The 21,472-nt window shown below is 42.7% G+C and overlaps 1 protein-coding gene across 13 annotated transcripts in view; it reads right to left on the bottom strand.

The window, feature by feature from the left end:
- Nucleotides 1–21,472, bottom strand: part of myo18ab (myosin XVIIIA b) — a 256,934-nt gene that overhangs the window by 83,165 nt on the left and 152,297 nt on the right. For all 13 annotated transcript variants that reach the window (XM_085965003.1, XM_085965000.1, XM_085965001.1 and 10 more), the window contains 9 exons: nucleotides 16,390–16,563; nucleotides 13,404–13,494; nucleotides 11,021–11,213; nucleotides 10,586–10,672; nucleotides 7,466–7,607; nucleotides 6,717–6,876; nucleotides 6,340–6,526; nucleotides 4,874–5,114; nucleotides 2,319–2,428 (listed from right to left, as the gene is read on the bottom strand). In XM_085965003.1, coding sequence (XP_085821129.1) covers nucleotides 2,319–2,428; nucleotides 4,874–5,114; nucleotides 6,340–6,526; nucleotides 6,717–6,876; nucleotides 7,466–7,607; nucleotides 10,586–10,672; nucleotides 11,021–11,213; nucleotides 13,404–13,494; nucleotides 16,390–16,563 — 1,385 coding nt within the window. The remainder of the gene's footprint in view (nucleotides 1–2,318; nucleotides 2,429–4,873; nucleotides 5,115–6,339; nucleotides 6,527–6,716; nucleotides 6,877–7,465; nucleotides 7,608–10,585; nucleotides 10,673–11,020; nucleotides 11,214–13,403; nucleotides 13,495–16,389; nucleotides 16,564–21,472) is intronic.

Genomic DNA, 21,472 nt, shown 5'->3' with positions numbered 1-21,472 from the left:
GTTCGGCAATAAAAATAATTGTTAGTTATTTCCCCAACCTTGGTCTCCTTGTTCCCTGATCAAGATTACTGACAAGTAATGTTGTCCTAGGCCTTGACCAAGTTTTTGAAGCCAGCTGCTGGGAGACACGCACAATCTGGGTGCAAATCAAATGTGCGGCCTAATAGATGGGAGAATTTTGGGCACGAGTTACTCTTGCCAGTATAATACACCCAAATCTCCTCGATCTTTTAAGACAGTCTTATCAGTCCCTCCGCTCGAACACATCTCCATCCATAATAAACAGTCTGAAATAACTCGCTGAATTTCCCTACCTTCAGAGAACCATAGCCAAGTTGAGGAAATTACCAGGTGGGGAATCAGGCGGAGGAGTAGAATGTTACCACTCCTTGTATAAACCAGTGAGTCTCCTCGGATAGTATTTAGTTTATTTAATTTCTTCTGAAATGCACCAATTCTAGCTAACTATAGGGATCCCGGATTTATAATTTCATGTTCACAGATAGGCCTTTAGAAAATAAACTACAGGCCAGAACAGGTCAACAGAAAATGTGAGTTATTTTTTTATTTATTCGTTTATGGGATGTGGGCGTCGCTGGGAAGGCCAGCATTTATTGCCCATCCCTAATTGCCCTGGAGAAGGTGGATGTGAGCCGCCTTCTTGAACCGCTGCAGTCCGTGTGGTGAAGGTACTCCCACAGTGCTGTTAGGTAGGGAGTTCCAGGATTTTGACCCAGCGACGATGAAGGATCAACGATATATTTCTAAGTTAAGATGGTGTGTGACTTGGACAGGAACTTGGAGGTGGTGGTGTTCCCATGCGCCTGCTGCCTTTGTCCTTCTAGGTGGAAGAGGTCGCGGGTTTGGGAGGTGCTGCCGAAGAAGCCTTGGCGAGTTGCTGCATCTTGTAAATGGTACACACAGCAGCCACGGTACACCGGTGGTGGAGGGAGTGAATGTTTAAGGTGGTGGATGGGGTGCCAATCAAGCGGGCTGCTTTGTCCTGGATGGTGTCGAGCTTCTTGAGTGTTGTTGGAGCTGCACTCTTCCAAGCAAGTGGAGTGTATTCCATCACACTCCTCACTTGTGCCTTGTAGATGGTGGAAAGGGTTTGGGGAATCAGGAGGTGAGACAATCGCCGCAGAATACCTGCCTCTGACCTGCTCTTGTTGCCACAGTATTTATGTGGCTGGTCCAGTTAAGTTTCTGGTCAATGGTGACCCCCAGGATGCTGGTGGTGGGGGATTCAGCGATGGTAATGCCGTTGAATGTCAAGGGGAGGTGGTTAGATTCGGCTTGTCGGAGGTAGTCATTGCCTGGCACTTCTGTGGCGCGAATGTTACCTGCCACGTATCAGCCCAAGCCTGAACGTCGTCCAGGTCTTGTTGCATGTGGGCATGGACTGCTTCATTATCTGAGGAGTTGTGAATGGCACGGAACACTGTGTAGTCATGAGCGAACATCCCCATTTCTGACCTTATGTTGGAGGGAAGGTCATTGATGAAGCAGCTGAAGATGTTTGGGCCTAGGACACTGCCCTGAGGAACTCCTGCAGTGATGTCCTGGGGCTGTGATGATTGACCTTCAACCACCACAACCAACTTCCTTTTGTGCTAGGTATGACTCCAGCCAGTGGAGCGTTTTCCCCCCAATTCCCATTGACTTCAGTTTTACTAGGGCTCCTTGATGCCACACTCGGTCAAATGCTGCCTTGATGTCAAGGGCAGTCACTCTCACCTCACCTCTGGAATTCAGCTCCTTTGTCCATATGACACTTCCTCTTGGACTGACTACACCAGTGAACCGATTTGGCTAGGTGGTATTGTGAATATAGAATCTTGTATAGCACAGTATGTTGAGGGTTAGACTCAGGTTTGAAACTCAGCAGGTATCCGCAACCTTTCATTCTTCCAAGATTGATCAAATGAGTATAATTTCCTAAGGTGCGAGGAGAAAGCAGGATACACATTGTTTCTCCATGATCACTGTTACTGTCTTTGGATATTCTGGCTCTTTGGCAATGGAAACGGAGATAAGTGGCAGGTCCAAACAGACCAAATGCATTTCTAAGCATGATGGACATTTGTAGATTACCTTTTCTCTATTATAGGTATGAACTTTATAATTTTGCTAAATTTAGTTGTCCTGTAACGTCATGAAGTTTTGTATCACTCAACAATATATAATCCTTCGATAAAAACTGTAAAAAGATTAAAATTAATAAAATATGACCTCTGCTTTCCTAATCAAAAGGCCAAAGCTCAAGTTCAGTAAATAGCAGGTCAGCTGATTAAAATGCATTGTCACAGTTAACTCACCCGTTTTTCATCTGTAACGATGTAGTTACGTCCATGTTTTTTTGTTAAATGTGGTGCAAGGACATCAAAACGTCGTCTGAACTCAGAAAACACCATATGATCTGGGTAACCTACAGATTGCAATGAAGGAAAAGTACTGCTTACATTTTCTTTTAAATTACTCACTCCACTTTATCAAAAGGTCATGAAAACTTTTGTTTTGATGCCAACTAATATGGTTTAAAATGGAAAGGAGGGAAGCAGTAGTTTCAGCCCGCAGCACTTCTCTCAAACCACTGAGAATATAATTGCTGTACTTAGCAACTTTGGGACCAAAGTAGTGCCAGATTAGCTTCTTGAGGAAGTTCGCACTATTTCACTTCCCGGTTTTAATGTACAGTTGTAGAAATGCCATACAATGTGCATCCAGCACCCATTATAGGTCCTCAAACACTGAGGAACTGTATCCTCTATTTTACTGCACAAATGTTATTCTCCTCTGATAAAACAGAAAGTTAATTCTATTTCTCTATTCATCATCAGGATTCTAGACTTAAAATGGTCAATACACTTATCTTTTATTTTCAATATAAATAAATATTTAATGTTGAGATAAGGACAAAAGAAAACCTTCCTAGTCAACAGTAATCAAATGTTTTCCAACATGTGAAGCCCTCAAATTTAAAAAAGCTTTAAGAACAATTAGGAATCAGAATCTTATTATAATTATACAAGTATAAATATATATGAGAGTCTAACCACCACCCCTTGACATTCAACGGCATTACCATCGCCGAATCCCCCACCATCAACATCCTGGGGATCACCACTGACCAGAAACTTAACTGGACCAGCCACATAAATGCTGTGGCTACAAGAGCAGGTTAGAGGCTGGGTATTCTGTGGCGAGTGTCTCACCTCCTGACTCCCCAAAGCCTTTCCACCATCTATAGGGCACAAGTCAGGAGTGTGATGGAATAATCGCCACTTGTCTGGATGAGTACAGCGCCAACAACACTCAAGAAGTTTGGCACCATCCAGGATCCAGCAGCCCACTTGACTGGCACCCCATCCACCACCTTAAACATTCACTCCCTCCACCACCGGCGCACTGTGGCTGCAAGATGCACTGCAGCAACTCGCCAAGGCTTCTTCGACAGCACCTTCTAAACCAGCAACCTCTACCACCTAGAAGGACAAGGGCAGCAGGCACATGGGAACACCACCACCTCCAAGTCACACACTATCCGGACTTGAAAATAAATCGCAGTTCCTTCATTGTCACTGGGTTAAAATCCTGGGAGTCCCTTCACCTCATTGACTGCAGCGGTTCAAGGCGGTGGTTCACCACTACCTTCTCAAGGGACATTAGGGATGGACATTAAATGCTGGCCTTGCCAGCGACACCCACATCCCGGTAACGAATCAAAAAAAAAAAGGAGCTCTCAAAACTAAAATAAGCATACAAGACCTTATCAACTGTGAGCAGTTTTTTGGCACTATATTATTTACATGGGTACAAAGACAATGGGCTGAATTTTAACTGTGAAAATGAGCGAGTTGGGGTCGGTTCAGATGTTAAAATTATTAAAATCCGAAACCCATCCCGTCTCCAAACCGCCCACTTCCGGGTTTAACAAAGGCGGGACAAGGAGAGGGCAAGCAACCCACTCCCAGGAGCAGGGTTGGTAACTTAAATATTTTAATGAGGCTGGCAGCCTCTGATTTAACCTGCTTTGCAGGTCTTAACAGTCCTCAGGAAACCTGGCAGCCGAAGGGAGGAGAGGACAGCTTCGGGGAGAAATGAGGTGCTTTTACAGCACAGCTTGTGAGCCAGGACAAGCAGAAATGCTTCCCCCGCAGCACCCCAATCACTCATTACCACCCCCCCCCCCAAACCATACAAAGACACAAAGACCCTCAAGGTCAGGGATTGGGACCACCCCCCCAGGGTCAGGGATTGGACCTACCTGCTCCTGCAGTCTGCTCCGGAGTTCTCCCTGCCTGACTAGTAGCTAAGCCTGTCTATCAGGCTGACTTCCGGAGGGGAACCAGTCAATGACAAAAGACACATCACAGAAATCACAGAAACCCCACAATGCAGATAGAGGCCATTTCGGCCCATCGAGCCTGCACCGACACATATCCCACCCGATCCCCGTAACCCCACGTATTTAATCCCCCTAACACTAAGGGTCAATTTATCATAGCCAATCAACCTAACCCGCACATCTTTGGACTGTGGGAGGAAACCGGAGCACCTGGAGGAAACCCACGCAAACACGGGGAGAATGTGCAAACTCCACACAGTCACCCGAGGCCGGATTCGAACCCGGGTCCCTGGCGCTGTGAGGCAACAGTGCTAACCACTCCACAGCATGCAGGGAAACCCAGACTTCTGGATTTCCCATCCAAAACTCCAACCCCCACCTACGTAACCTATCTCATTTAATATCCAGGCCAATGCCTTTAAAGGCTTACTTCTATGATTAGGAAACTACAATCAACAGACTCTTTTCCTACACAGACCTTGAAAACTGATGCATAAACATGAAATTTAGTGGAACAGAACCTACCCTGTCTATATATTCTAAGGGCATCAAGAAGTTTGCAGCCCCTAATCTGGGCTCGAAGCAGTGGCACATCCAGCTGCATCAGACCTGCTTCAAAGTTTTCTGCCTGGGCATCAGGTTCTGTGATTCCAGACTTGAGAGAAGGAGTTGGAGACACTTTTGTTTCAGTAACGGCATCAGTTTTTGGCAGCAAACAGTGGATAAAATGAATCTTAGACTTCTTGACTATGTCAATAAGAGCATCCTGTGAAAGAAGAACTGAATTATCCAGGTATCAAAATAGCTTACATATTTTTTTCTATTAACTTAAAGACAAGGATATTTTATACACTTATTTTGTGTTTGTTATTTAGACATTTTATCTAGAATAGAAATTTAGAATCCATAATTAGAGATACAATTAGTGAGTATTTAGAAATGCACAGGTTAATTTGTGCAGCCAGCATGGATTTGACAAATTTAAGAGTTTTTGAAGAACTGCCAATTGGATAAAAAAAGCATATGAAGTAAATGTAGTGTATATGGTTTTACAGAAGGCTTTCGATAAGGTGACCAAATTCACCAGTCAGAACCCATAACAGCCGTAAGATGAAATAATCTGTCCTTCCCTCCAAGAAGTAACTGAATCAAGATCCTAAGGGAGAAAGCGGAGTGCAATAACCGACTTGATCATCTCATACTTCCATTAAAGACCTTCCTGCATATGAAAAGCACATTTTTCTATGAACAGAAAACAAAAAGTTTCTCAAAAATTCAGAGTTTTAGTGAATATAATGGTACTGTAACTTGGAACATATAGATCGTGCATTCCTTAAAGCAGTCTGGCGAAAAATGGAAATATGTAAGCTCAGCCTTTAATATATTGTACAAACAGTTTTGAGGCTCTTGAAGGTTCAATGACATTAAAATATTGATGTTATTACTACAACTTCAACATAACAGCAGACCTTATCTTAAATATTGATCATCAGTCAAATTAAAAATGATAAGTCAAAAAAATTGAAATTCATCTATTAGTGAAAATGAAGTAGGATTTGTGAAAGCAATAACAGCAAAACAGGTAAAGGGGTCATTATTGTTACCAGCTTTAAATGAACAAATAATTATATTTCCCTGCAATTAAAAGGGTTTTGTTTATTATAGATGGATATTAATATATGGACTCTAATCCAGTGACAGAGTTATAATTTACTGATCTTTAATTTTTATTTTTAAACAACCTCTAAAGCTTTTAAAATTCAAAGAAAATTAAACTTGGTAACACTTCAGATTTGTTAGACTCCTAGAGATGTTGTATGAAATAATTCAAATTACTATTGCAGTGAATAAGCAGTAACTGAATATCATTAAACCATTCTTTATTCAATCCGATCACTATAATACAATTTTCTTCCTGGCAAACATGCACCCACCCTAATCTAAAACACAATGATACCTAAATGTTGAAACTGGTTTATTGATTTACTAACCACTTGGAGTTTAATCTGAATGCAAGACGATTTCTTCTTCACAGCAGCTACACCAGTGGTGAAAGTCTTTCTCATGCTCGTGGCTCTTCTCAAGGTAAGCTGGGATCCTCCCTCCAGGCCAGCAATTGAACCAGACAATACAGTGCCTGTTCCAGCTCTGCCCATAAACAGATTGCTAATGATTTTCCTGAAGAAAAACAAATTGCAATTGTACTGTAATTACATAACACAATAAAGAAGGCAGAAAAATACATTACAATTCAAATCCTGAGCCACCACCATCTTCAGAAAAAGAATTAAAACTACATACTCGATCAATATTACTTGTATCTTACAAATATTGTACCAAACACTTTGTAAAAATGGCTACTCCTTACTTCTGTGAATCCTGCAGAAGGACCGCAGCATTTTGGGAAGCAGGGTTCTGTTTCGCATGGTTCAACCAGCCAGTTGTGTCATACTCTACCCAGTTGGTATTGTAACAATGTCCTAGGATGAAGTGATGAGGCTTGTTGCTTTTCAGCAATGGGCTCTGGCCTGTAAAACGAGGAAACAAAGGTTTTAGCAGTTGCTCCGCTCCCACCCAGCACACAATGTAAAGTAGTTACAGGAAACTTTGGTTTATCCGGAGGTTATATGTCCGGAATACTCGATCTAACGGCAAAAATCAGGAGCTGTTTTCTATAAGTTTTTTTAGTTCTTGTTGCTTTTTTTTCCCCCCCAGTCAGGCACTGCAAGGTCTGTAGCTATAGCAACAGCTTCAGCTAGAGACGCTTGCAGCTGCAGCCGACTGTTTTGAAGCCCAGGGTTTGTTGATTCACACGGAGCTTTTCAGTTCCGTATCTTTCAACATTAACGCTGGTATGTCCGGCACTTTTGATGGTACGGCACCAGCTCGGTCCCGTCAGTGCCGGATATCAGAAAGTTTCCTGTATCTAGGTCAAATCATTCTTCTTCAGATATGTAAAAGTTAAGTGATGTACATATATTTTGATGGCCTTGTACTAGAAGAAAAAAAATTACACTGCAGTGTATACTGGTCAGACATTTACTAGCACACATTCTAAATTATTATTTGTTCTGCTGCACTGCTAAGATTTTAATTATTTTATTTATGGTACTTCACCGTTCTTATCTCCATCTTGTCGGCCATAGTATGTAAACAGTCGTTCTAAAAGCGTGTCTTCATTTCCATCAGGTTGCAGCGCTTCTTCATCCAGCAGCCAAAGTAGCCCTCTTGCTTCATCCGTTCTAGCCAAAGTTCGAACCTACCAGGAGAAATGTAAAGTAATGCATTACTTCTGAAATGTGTTCTCCTAGCAACAATTCTGCTTAGCTTACAAGGTTTTCATTCATTTAATAATGTTGCAGCAGAGAAACTCAATTCTAGATGAGGAAAAAACAATCTCTGACTCATTAGGAGCCATGATGAGTACAAAGTACATTTTAATGCATCAGAGACATGTATACACAGACACCACTATTTCAAAAAAGCACTATATTAATAGTAATACTAATAGCACATGAATTTCTTTTTTTTTAATCTTGATAGCATCAGACTTAATGGTAGCTATTGATCAATTATTTAACCACACAATTTAAGACACACTTCACTAAGTGAATCGGAGTGTACTTTCCATTACCACAAAAACCAGACTGGCTTCTGTAAAAGCTCTTTGTGCTCATCAGGGCAAAAGTAGATTCACGTTTGTACATTGGTAGAATGTGAAGGACAATAGCAGTTAAGGGCATGATTTTTTTTTTAATGCAGCACTTTTATAAACATATAGTTAGCAAGCTACTTTTTGAACTTAAAACAATTGTACATTTACAAGCAAAAAGAAAACTTCCTAGTGAGTTTGCCTACGAAAAAAGGGAAATCCATTACCAACTGCCTCCTTAAACCCCTCTCCCCTGCCTCCTCCACTTTCACCTGCAACGAATGCAAGGAGCTCGTGAACTTCTTTGTCACCAACACTGAGATCACCCTTGTCTGATATTTCCCACTCAACTTCCTCTGTTGGTTCTCATGCCAACTAATATTGGGCCTGAATTTGCGGTCGGAGGCTTCCCGCGGGGAAATGCCTCCGATCTGCAAATAAAATCCGCACCTACCTTCTGCCTCAGGATCCACGGAGACTCGCGCTCCCGGGCCTCTACACGTAGACATATGTAGAGGCCCACATATGCCAGGGGCGCAGGTGGTTCGCAAGCGCCCCTGGGATCACAAGTCGGCCCAACCAATGAAAGGGGGGGGGGGGGTAAATCACATAAAAAATACATTTACATAGCAAATAAATAATAAAAAATTACATATTTAAAAATTAATTAAAATACAATTTAATTAAACATTTAAAACAAAAATTTAACTTTTTGAAAAATAAATTTAAATGTTTTAAAGGGGCTAAAAATAACAATTTATTTTACAGGTGTTTTAATATTTAAATAATTCAACAAAACATTTTTATATTCATTTGAACTCTTATGCTGGTAAAAGCAGGCATAAGAATTTCACGGGCATTCGCTGGGCAGATAGCCCAACTCGCCGCCTGCCGATGTCCATTTCCCGGGGATGGCCGCAAAAACCCGGAACCTGCGGGGCCCTTACGGGCGCGTATGCACCCGTAGGCACCAGAAAATACGGGCCATTGTAAATGGTTCCTTATCTTCAGGCACTGTTCCTCTCCCTTTCAAAACTACCAACATCAACCCCCCACCCCCAATCAAAAAACCCACCCTTGGCACCCCTCTGTCCTTGCAAACTACAAACCAATCACACACCTCCCTTTCATCTCCAAAGTCTTTGAACACGGTGTTATCTCTCAAGATTCCTGCCGATCTGTCTCGAAACGCCCTATATGAGTCCCTCCAATCAGGTTTCCGCAGCTCCCACAGCACTGAAACTGCCCTAATCAAAGTCACGGGTGACACGCTCAAACACACCATCCTACTCCAACAGCTCTCCTCTGTTATCCAGCTCTGGGGAACTGCCCCGCTTGGTTCCACTCTTATCTAGCTGATCGTAGCCAGAGCATCGAAAGTAATGTATTCTCTTCCCACTCCCACAGAGTCACCTCAGGAGTCCCCTAAGGATCCATACTTGACCCCTCTCCTCTACACTATCTGCATGCTGCCACTTGGTAACATTATCATGGGGTTAGCTTTCACATGCACACAGATGACACCCAACTCTATCCCTCCACTGACTGTCGAACATCCAGTCTTGAATGAGCCACAATTTCCTCAACAAAATATTGAGGATCAAAGACATTGGCCTAGAAATTCGGTGGGCTGCGCCACCGGTTAGCGCCTAAAGAGGGCACTCAGTGGCTTTAGCGCCACTGGCCACGCCTCCCGCGATATTTAGCGGGGCACTAATGGCGGCGTTAGCCTGTAGCGCTGCGCCGCCACCGATGACGTTATCGGTGTGCGCAGCGCCCCGCTACCGCCCCGATTGTGATATTTGGTAGCGCCCGCCTCTAACGCCGTTCGCAAATCGCGCCCGGTTCACGGGGCCTACCTGTGGCGGTAGTGGCGCAAATTAAGGTGGAGGTGCGGGGCGGCCATTTTTTTCGGTGGCCACCTGCCAGCACCTCCGTCCCCGGCCTCCTGATCCCCCCCCACCGGGCAGTGCCAGCTGTGTCCCGAGAGCCCGGCACTTCTCCTCGGTGCCGGGCTCTTTTGCTGGCACTCGCGATCGGTCATCGTGCTGGTGCAGGCCCCTCCCCCTTAAGAAGGGAAGGCCTGCAGTACCGCAGCGCGCCGTGCTGCAGCGTGTGGCGCTGCGGCACGTTGCACTGCGATATTCAGTTTCAGCGCCCCAAGAGGGACGCGGGGCGCCTCGAGCAGTACCCCGCGTCCCTCTTGGGGCGCTCAAGCTGAATTTCCGGCGGGCGCAACGGCTCCGATCGCAGCGGTAACTCCAGCACCCAGGCGAGCTTGGCGTCCCGTTTGGGGCTCCACCGAATTTCTCGGCCACTGTCTTTGGTCCTTAACACAAGCTCTGTGCCCTTGCTAACCGCATTCCCTTCCCCTGCCGCTCGGAAGCAGTACAGGAGGAATTGTACATTTTTTCTACAGGCATATTTGGTCATACAGTCATGTATACAGTTTCCGCACTCCCTGAAAACATGATAAATGTTAACTAGTACATTTCAACAGTAATATATTTTTGGGCATCTAATATTAAACAGCATGACAAATTTATATATATATTTTTTTAAATCATCATGCTTTAGTGTCTTACCAGTGCCTGATGAGAGGTTTGATCTATGGCAGCTACAGAAAAAGAAGAACTGGATTCTACATCATCTAATTCAAGCTCTATGTTTTCCTAGAGAGGATAGAGGACATATTAGTAGGTCTAACTGATTACAGTTACAACCATCAGTTGATTAGTATAGATTTATTATATAGCAAGATATGAACAATAAAATAATTGTGTTCAAATTTCTACTCTGCTAAATTTCAGAGATTACAGTGATCACCATTATATTATAATAAGCCAACGCAATGCTCGAGTCTACTTGATTGCCTTAACACAATTCAAGAACTTCGGATGCAAATTCATCAATCTTACTAGGTGAAAATATTTAGTTTATTATTTATAGACCACAGCCCATTATAATACAGTACACTGTTTAATTTTGTTTGTTAAGGGCTTCTGTGACAAACAGGATACCTCCTTGTATCGATCAAGTTCTTTCAGAAATGTTCGCTCATAGAAGAGTATCTGTAGACGTTCCTGTGCGTAATTGTGGCAGAGTTCCTCAAAAGTTGCAGCTCTGTCATGTGAGGTGTTCTTTGGATTCTGAAATCCAGGGGTGTCCACTATCATTATTGAACAAAGCGAATGCTGAGTGGATTTAAGAGCCCTAATATGAAGGAAGAGTAATGTTAGAAACACCAAACCTTATTAAAATTACAGTCTAGATTTCTTGGTTTCACATATTTGAATATCTTTAGCATTAGACAACAGAAACTATGCAGGTGTAGATTTCTCAGCAGTTTGATGACAGGCACTCAAACATGATGGGCTTCCATTATTGTAAATCACAGGTGATGGAAAAAAATCTATGGTGACTTGCAGAACAGTCAAATCAGAAACAGATCTGTATTCATCAGAACTGAACACGTAGGGAACAGCCTTTGCACCAAAAATGTTGCGTTTACTTCATACGATATTGCTAACGAAGTATTTCTCTATGAACCTTTATGTCTCTGTAATCTTACATTTACAGCAAGTTGCAATTATATTGAGCCTTTAACATAGAAAAATGTTCTAAGGCGCTTTACATAGGTGTAATCAGAAAAATAAATGGGTGCTGAGCTAAAGAAGTTGATATTTGGAGGGGTGACCGAAGGTTTAGTCAAAGAAGGAAGGTCTTAAAGAAAATGGAGGGGGAGAAGCAGAGGAGCTTCGGCCGGGAATTCCAGAGCATGAGGCCTAGGCGGCTAAACGCACAGCGCCAAAAGGGAGGTGAAGGGAGGGGGAATGAACAGGAGGCCAGAATCGGAGGTCCTTAACGGGCAGGTTGTAAAGCTGGAGGGGGTTACAGAGATACATTTCTGTAACTTCTTATAAGAGTTTGTAGATATTATACAGTAATTGTGCAGCTTCTTAAAGCCACAAGTGAAATTCAGTATTCCAAGGATTAGGCAGCTGCGAATTCTATGAATTTTGGAAGATGACTATTTAACACACATTTCTTTGCATTTATACTATTACTAGCTGAAGTGCCCGGCGGTGCCGAGGCTTTTTCGAGGGCATGTTGTTGTTGGAAGAGAGAGCGACTGGGGGGCGGGGGGGGAAAAGAAAAAGAGAGAGAGAGAGAGAGAGAGAGAGCGCGACTGGGGGGGGAAGAGAGAGAGAGAGACTGGGGGGGAAGAGAGAGAGAGACTGGGGGGAAGAGAGAGAGAGACTGGGGGGAAGAGAGAGAGAGACTGGGGGGAAGAGAGAGAGAGACTGGGGGGAAGAGAGGGCGGGAAGAGAGGGCGGGGGGGAAGGGAGGGCGGGGGGGAAGGGAGGGCGGGATGGGGAAGGGGGGGGGGAGGGAGGGAGGAAGGGAGGGCTTGAGGCTGAGAGACGGCCACGGCCACTTGCCAGGGTAACCCTGCCGCGCCGCCCCGCTCTCCGAGCCCCGCACTCCCGAGAGCCCCGCTCTCAAAGCCCCAGCCGCCCCGCCCCGCACTCCCGAGAGCCCCGCTCACCAAGGCCGAGATCCGCACTCTCGAGAGCCCCGCCCGAGCCGAGGGCGGAACAGAGAGAGACGCCGCGTCTCACCTGCTCCTGCTGCGCGCGCACCCTGACCCTTGTGGCTGACGCCGTTGCCCCGGGTAAGTGACACGGGGGGGGGGGGGGGGTGAGGAGCTTAGCAGAAGCCCAATTACCTAGCTCGGGCCTGGCTAGGCAAGAAAGGCCCAGGCTTTCAGGCCTAAGAAAAAAACGGGGAAAGGTAGGAAAAAGAATCTTCAGGTTAGAGAAAATATTTACAAATGAGTGATTTTTTTTTTTAAACAATTTAATAAATTCAATTTTATTTTGCTGGAAATGTATATTTGAAAAGAAAGACGCAGAAAGCAGGAAAAAGAACGGAAGCAAGATGGCGGCTACTCACCTCGGTTCAGAACGATAAGGCCCGCCCACACATGCACCGATTGGTTGACCGTCAGGTGACCAAAGCGTAGGATTGGTCAATCGTCCCGTCACTCGACCGTAGGAGGGCCCGGCCGCACGCGGCAGCAAGCCGGCGTACGATTGGTCGACCTCGAGGTCACTCTGTCGCTATGAGCGGATAATGAGATGGTAATGAGCGGAATTTTGAAGGTTTTTCGGATACCGCGGGCGCGATTTTAGCCCGGCCAAAACGTAAATACGCTTAAGACCATTTTGAGAAAGGTAAGCTTTCTTTCGACGTAACGCACGCGTAGGTACGCCCTGTAACTTTCGAGCGCATAGCCGCCCAGACGCACACGTGACACAGACAGACAGACAGAGACAGATCCTTTTATATATATATAAGATATATGCAAATCCTAAGGAGTGAAAATAATGAAAATTTCACCTATTAATGAGTGCGATTAGCAGCATAAACAGCTCTCCATATAAACTGGATGTCATTCCTTCTAGACATTCCATTGCTGTTATCTTAGGGCCTATTAAAAACACATAATGAAATTATAATAGTTATAAAAAAATACAAGTATATCCTAACTTACAATATGTCGAATGCATATCTAATATATCTCGATTGTTAAAATTGGGTAAATTACCCAAATTATATATTGCCTTGTATGTTTAAGAAGAAAAAAGATTTTATTTCCACAATAATAATGAAAGTCATTAGGAAAAGAAATAACAAAAAAATTGTAAATTTTGACACATACACACACACAAATTTGGTTTTAGTGATCATTACTTGTACTGATAATTTCCTTTTGATGATGGATTTCACCGTACCAAACTTGTAACCCACATACAACTATGTGATTGCATTCATTAATAAATCAGTGGGGTTCAGTTGTATTCAGAAGATTAGCACTCCCGGTGTGTAAATCTAACGAATGAAATCCATGGTTGCGGTAGCTTGGGGAACAATTTTATAGACATGCATCATTAACCACTTCTGCAAGCATGGCTTTACAGTACAGAATGACAAGAAAGCAGACATTACACCAGCTGATGACAACTTCATACTACCCCTCAACAAGCTGCATTTATATAGTGCCGTTAACAAAGGAGAATGCCACGAGGTGCTTCACAGAAGCGTAATCAGACAAAAATGGACACTGAGCCAGAGGCAGGTATTAGGGAGGGGTGACTGAAAGCTTAGACAAAGAAGTAGATTTTTTTTAAGGAGTTTTTTTTAAAGGAAGAGAGAGAGGTGGAGAGGCAGAGGGGTTTGGGGAGGGAATACCAGAGCTTATGGCCTAGACTGCTGAAAGCACTGCAACCAATGGTGGAGCAAAGGAAGTGGGGCTGTGCAAGAGGCCCGAGTTGGAGCAACAAAGAGCTCTCGGAGGTTACAGGTAATGAGGGGCAAGCCCATAAGTGGGTTTGAACAAGAGGATGAAAATTTTTAATGGAGGCGTGGTCGACCGGGAGCCATGTAGGTCAGCGAGCACAGGGGTGATGGGTGAGCAGGACTTAAAAAAAAGACTTGCATTTATACAGTGCCTTTCATGACCTCAGGATGTCCCACAGCGCTTTACAGCCAATTTATTACTTTTTTAAAAATGTAGTCACTGCTGTAACGTAGATAATGCAGCAGCCAATCTGCGCACAGCAAGACCCAGAAACAGCAATGTGATAATGAGCAGATAATCTGTTTTAGGTGTTGGTTGAGGGATAAATATTGGCCAGGACACCGGGGAGAACTCCCCTGCTCTTCTTCAAAATAATGCCATGGGTTCTTTTCCATCCACCCTAGAGAGCCGACATTGGTTTAATGTCTCATCTGAAAGACGGCACCTTCGACAGTGCAGCATTCCCTCACCTCAGTACTACACTGGAGTGTTAGTCTGGATTAAGTGCTCAAGTCTGTGTACACTGTAGTGGGACTTGAACCCATGACCATCTGACTCAGAGATGAGTGCTACTATGGAGCCACGGCTGACACCTTGATGTGGGTTAGGTTACAGGCAGCAGAGCTTAAGTTTATGCAGGGTGAAGGATAGAAGGCCGGCCAGGAAAGCATTGTAATTGTTGACTCTGGAGGTATTGAAAATAGGCTTAAGAGGTGGAAATGGGCAATGTTGCGGAAGTGGAAGTATGAAGTCTTTGTAATGGAGAGGTTATGGGGTTGGAAGCTCAGCCCGGCGTTAAATAGAACATGGAGGTTGTGAACAGGCTGGTTTAGCCTGAGGGCGTGGCTGGGAAGCGGAATTGAATCGGGGGCGAGGGAACAGAGTTTGTGGCGGGAGCGGTAATCAAGGGCTTCGTTATTCCCAATGTTTAACTGAAGGAAATTGCAGCTCATCCAGTACTGGAGTCAGGCAAGCAGGCTGACAACAGAGGCAGTGGAGGGGTCGAGAGAGATGGTGGAAAGGTAGAACTGGGCGTCATCAGCGTACATATGGAACCTGATGCCAGTTCTTTGAATGATGTTGCCGAGGGGCATCGTATAGTTGGGGAATAGGAGGGGGCCAAGGATAGATTCTTGGGTAACTCCAGAAGTAACAATCTGGGGGCAGGATTCTGGCCTCTTGCAGATCCCCTGGGAACAATAGGGATAAATTTAACATGCTGGAACACTGGAGGCATTCAGAAATTGATAGAAATTTAAACATAATATAAATGTCAGCAGAATAGATTCCAAAAATGACAGAATTTGGGCAATTTCAGCTGAGTGTAGTTTCAGCTTGGTTCACTTGGTAGCACTTTCACCCAGGTCTAAAGATGTGGCTTCAAGTCGCACTCCAGACTTCAGCAAATAATCTAGGCCAACGTTTCAGTGCAGTACTAAAAAAAAGTACTAGATTGTCAGAGGTGCCGTCTTTCAGCTAGAGGTGCCATCTTTCAGCGGAGTAGTTAAACCAAGGCGATGCCCAAGTAGATGTAAAAGATCCCAGGACACCAATTGAAATGCATCAAGAAATTCTGTCGGCATCCTGGCCAACATTACTCCCCTTAACCAATACCACCAAAATTAGATTATTTGCTATTTATGGGACGTTGCTTATTCAAATTGGCTGCAACATGTGCCTACGTAACAGTGCTGTCCGTCAAATATAATCCACTGTTGTAAAGCACTTTGGATGTCCTTAGACACTATATAATTGTATGTTCTTTATTTTTCCTTTAATTATGCTTAAATTCAAGTGTGCAAGAGGCACAGCAAAACATAGTAAGTGTATGCTTCAGTGTGGCAATACCGTACTGATCAAACATGAATATACACAAATCAATCACTATAACCAAATTTCACTGCTGATTTGTTAAATAAAGGTGCAAAAAAGCCTCATTTTAAGAATTAGAACACTTCCTGAAGCTATCTGATAAACCATTTTTCAAACGAGCAGCTTTGATCTAACAAATTGTTAGGATTTTACCTGAACCATCGCCCTGTCCACATTCATCTGGCCCTTGCCGGAAGGAAGTTGATCTCTGAAGTGCACCCTTTGGCTGATGCTTGAAGAGCGCAGAGGACAATTCTTCTAAATTGCAGCCCAACAGATAGGCTGCTTTCTGGCCCCAGTCATGTCTGGCAAACTGTCTCCTCCCAGCTTGAATTTGCAATAATAAAGATCAGTTTAATGGCCATGCTCAGATCACTACAATGTAAATAAAAACATACATTTAATATAGAAAAAAATAACTGAACGGAAGAAAATGGCAAATGGATAACATTCCAACAGTACCAGGCGACTGAACTGTTAACTAGAGAACAGGCACTTGACTCAAAGGTCTAACTGGTACTGCATTCATGCTTCCAATCAGGGTATTTGTTGCATATATATTATTTATATAGTGGGAGGGAAACACAACCAACTGGGGTCCCTTTCTATATAATTTTAGGTCAACTCAGATTTGGGTACTCTCTCATAGGTACTTAGTTATATTACATAGAAAAGGCTACACTATGTAAGGTTAAAGAGGAATTCCACTCTAATTTTGTACATCTTAATTTAAAACTGCACTATACAGAAACAGATTTAAACAGCAAGATTTATGATAATGTATTTCAGATGAACGAAACACAAATACACATCCAGATATTCAAGGAAAACATTGTAGATGCATAAATTCAAAATTTAAAAGAATAAGACACAATAAAGGTAAAAATTAGCAATGTTTTGTTATTGGGAGAGGAAGGACACTTGAAGAAGTGAAAATTGTTTACTTGGGCCTACTTAAAAAAATGTCCTTCAGATAAATATGATTAAAACTAAGTCACAAGCTTATTTCTATAAATTAACCCTTAAATGTTCTCCAAGTAAATCTTTTCTTCCCAGCTAACAGCACTTAGCACTATCTACTAAAAGATCAGCCTTCTTGTTTCATGACAAGTCAAAGTTTTGTTAGCATTTTTTGTGTCTTCATAATAGCAGAGCATTTCTCTCAAAATAATACGTTCACTCTATTCCAGTTTTAAATAGAGCAAGAACAAAAGGTGGCATGGCAATTGTTTCAGCAAACTCGGACTTATACTGCCCACCAACACCACCCTTTAGATTGTAGTAAGATCAGAGACAAAGAAGCTCTGTACATGCATCTCTGGAAACATGCTGCCTGGGCAGCTAACCTTTTTAACATTAGGAGAGAGAAGGTGGGAGTTCACTTTCTCAAAAAATTCCATTAAAATTTTTTAAAGCTCACAGGATGTTCAAGGCAGCTTTGCACTAGGCTACAGTTTTCACAAAATAAATATACATGGGTAAAGCCAGTCAGCCCATTTTAGCTCATCCATCCGGAACAACCCTACTTCCCCCACCCCCCATCACAACAGCCAATTGTTTCCTAAATAATTTCAATGCTTTTGCTTCCACGACTTTATTCCATGTGTTGATCACTCATTGTGTAAAGAACTTCCTGACATCAATCCTAAACTTCCCTTTTATCAGCTGGAATCTGTGTCCCCTTGTTTCCAGACTCTAATATGGTAAAGTCTGAATAGCTGAAGTTTCTCCAGTCTTTCATCATACTTCAATCCTCGTGGCTTTTTTTTTTTTTTAAATTGCTCCCTTATGACCAAAACTGGATATAGTACTCAAGATGTGATCTGACTTGTATTCTACTGTTTTGGCTCTATTGTGTCCTATTTGATGATTGCTGCTCTACAATGGTTGTCTATGTTGAGCATCAGATCTACTAAGACCCCAGATTTATCTCAATTTCATCCACAACTATTTCAATACCATTCATGCAGGTCACCCCGATGTTACGTACAGTATTTTACATTTTCCCCATTTTAAATGTCATCTGCCATGGTTTTACTTATATATTTTGTCCAACTCATTTTGCAGTATCTGTGCTGCCTCCTTAGAATCAACCTGCCTTCCTAGTTTGGTATCACCTGCAAATTTAACCAATTTGCACCAAGTTTCTGAATTCAACTACAATAACAGTAGGTGGTCTCAACAAGAAGCCATGGGGCACTCTTTTCAGAACTCCTCCTCTCCCTCCTCAAACATAGTTCCTCTAACAAGTTACTGCTGCCATTTACTCTTCAGTCAGTTTTTCATCCATCCCGGAATCCTATTGCTTTGAGCTGTCCTGCAGAAATTTGTCAAATTATTTTTTTGGAAGTCTAGGCACACATCATAGTGAATGCCAGAGTCCATTCACTTCCTCAAAATAGTGAAGGAGATTGATCAAGCAGGATCTTCTTCTACCAAAATATGAACAGAAAATGCTGGAAATACTCAGATGATGAGGCAGCATCGGTGGAGAGGAGGTTTCTCCCTCCACAGATGCTGCCTGACCGGCTGAGCATTTCCTGTTTATATTTCAGATTTCCACCAACCGCAGCATTTTGCCTCTTCCTCTACTGTTGGCTGCTGGATGGGTTATTGTTGCAGAGGTAATCCTCGAGTTTACTCCGGAGAATAAATTCATTTTACCTGGTGCTGAACTAACATTATTAGTTCTGTACTGCAGCTGGTACAAACTCCCGAAACGAATCTTAAATAGTTTGGTATCACTGCCCTCGGACATGTTGTTGGGGCCCCAACTCCTAACTTATACTTGCACTTTACTGTCAAACAAACCAAACAAACATTCATACCAATACAAAAGCGGTAGTATAATTGCAGCCTAAGACGCTGCTTTTACAAAAATGTTGAATTAGTTTAATGCACTGCTTTTTCCTTTTAGCAAATTGAATTGAGCATTTGTCAAATAAAGCACCCTCTGAACTGACACTACAGCCATCATAAAAATACCAGTTTTGCACATCAGAAACTTAATGTCAAGCTCAAAAACATAGGTTTATAGAAACTTTTGCAAACCTCGATTCATATGATGCACTGAAAGTAGATTTATAGAAATGGTCTAGTCTTCTAGGCTACTCACTAATGGATTTTCCTCCATTGTAGCCTGGTTCATTCACAAGACCTATTTGTAATACCTCCTCTCCAACAATGGAGGAAAACCCATGGTGGAATTAGGTTTTAAACCTCCATGCAACTGATTCTGATTCAGACATAGTTTAACAATTTCACTCAATGATATATTTCCCATGTTAACACCAAATGGCAAACCTCTTTCGTTTACATGTTATGTTACGTGTTATTAATTAACTGGAGTAGCAGGCCTTGGGTCCCATGCCTTTTTAAGTCATCAGGCCAACAGTTGAAGCCTGCTTAGAGCACAATGTTGCACTGTTTCTGCAAGAACATGTCCTAAATTTATGAAAAGACCAAAGCTGCCTTCCTCTGCTTTACCTTTTATGATAACTGTGAGCATTTGAGGAAAAGGATGAAAAACATATAAAAGCTTGCCTGGCATGGTATGTAGAGGGCAATTAAAGACGTTATGTGGTCTTGGCTCGTAGACTAGGAGGCTCTCATCTAGAACTGTGGTGAATTGACCAAATTTCAGGTTAACTATATTTCTGAAATATCATGGCAGTTAACCACATATTGGGTTCACTGACGGCGCAGTATCATACTCTAGTGGAGTAGGTTTGCCACATGACTAGCTCCTACCAAATTCTAAGCTACTAAGGAAACCTCTTGGCTCCTACATCTTTGCTGCTTCATGAAGGTATCTGATGAACCAGCAGAAAGGTTTCTGGATGAGCAATTTTTCTCTCTCTCTGCACTGGGAGAATAAAGGATGGTGTTACCAACAATCAAACTGCCTGTTCCTAAAAAAGTATTAAATTAGGAGGGACAGTAAGTCATGCAGTGGGAGCAGGAAGTTGCAAAGGGTCAGACTGATTAAATGAATGGGCAATACTATGACAAATGGTGTTTAATGTGGGCAAGTGTGAGGTTCTTAGGCTCAAGAAAGATAAGTCGGAGTATTTTCTTAATAGTGAGAAACTAGGAACTGTAGAGAAGCAGAGAGATCTGGGAGTCCAAGTATATAAATCTTTTAAAGTTAGTAGATAGGTACAAAAAGCAATCAAAAGGCTACTGGAATGTTGGCCTTTATTTCAAGGGGGCTGGGTTACAAAGGGGAGGAAATTATGCTACAGTTGCATATAGCCTTGGTTAGACCCCATCTGAAGTACTACATTCAGTTTTGGGTACCACACCTCAGGAAGAATATACTGGCCTTGGAGGGAATGCAGCACAGATTCACCAGAATGATACTGGGGCTTAGACGGTTAAATTAGAGGGACATGTTGGATAAACTTGGCTTGCATTGCCTTGAGTATAGAAGACTGAGGCATGATCTGATCCAGATGTTTAAAATGAGAATCAAGAATGAGGGGACATAATCTTAAAATTAGAGCGAGGCCATTTAGGAGGGAAATCAGGAAGCACTTTTTCAGTCAATGGGTAGTAGAAATCCAGAATACTTTTCCCCAAAAGACTGTGGATGTTAGGACAATTGGAGCTTTCAAGACTGAAATCGATAATTACTGTTGGATAAGTGTATCAAAGGATATGGAGCCAAGGCGTATAAACAGAGTTGAGCTATAGATCAGTCATGATCTAATGGAATGACGGAGCAGGCTCGAGGGGCTGCATGGCCTACTCCAGTTCCGATGTACTCCAGCATGAATTATCATCCTCAGGAGAGGTAAATGGAGAAAACCAGTGGGGCTAATTGGAGAATAAAAAAACATGGGCTGCTCTATTCATCATATACCTCTTTCTTGCAATAGAGATACTGGATAAATCACTTGGGTTCAGACCATCATTCTGACAGTAACTGACAATTTGCATAAAACATTTCTTTTTATTGCAGATGTAGATTTTTAAATGAAACGACTATATGCATTAGTAGGGCTTTGTAGAATATATTAGATGAATGATTGTTGACATTTCAAAATGAAAGGAAATGGAGTAAAAAAAAAAGCCCAATCACTAGCTCTATGAAGATCTACGTAATGTAGAAAATTAATGATATTTCAAACAAAAATGGCTTTGCAACAGAGAACGTAAACATATATAATGATGAACATTTTTTACCTTCATCACCATCTGTGTTGTAATGGAACAGCATGCAACATGCAAACAA

Source organism: Somniosus microcephalus, chromosome 22, assembly GCF_052327205.1.
Source record: "Somniosus microcephalus isolate GS21.2 chromosome 22, FLI_Smic_1.0, whole genome shotgun sequence".
Taxonomy (NCBI): Eukaryota; Metazoa; Chordata; class Chondrichthyes; order Squaliformes; family Somniosidae; genus Somniosus; species Somniosus microcephalus.
This window is presented reverse-complemented; position numbering and strand designations above follow the sequence as displayed.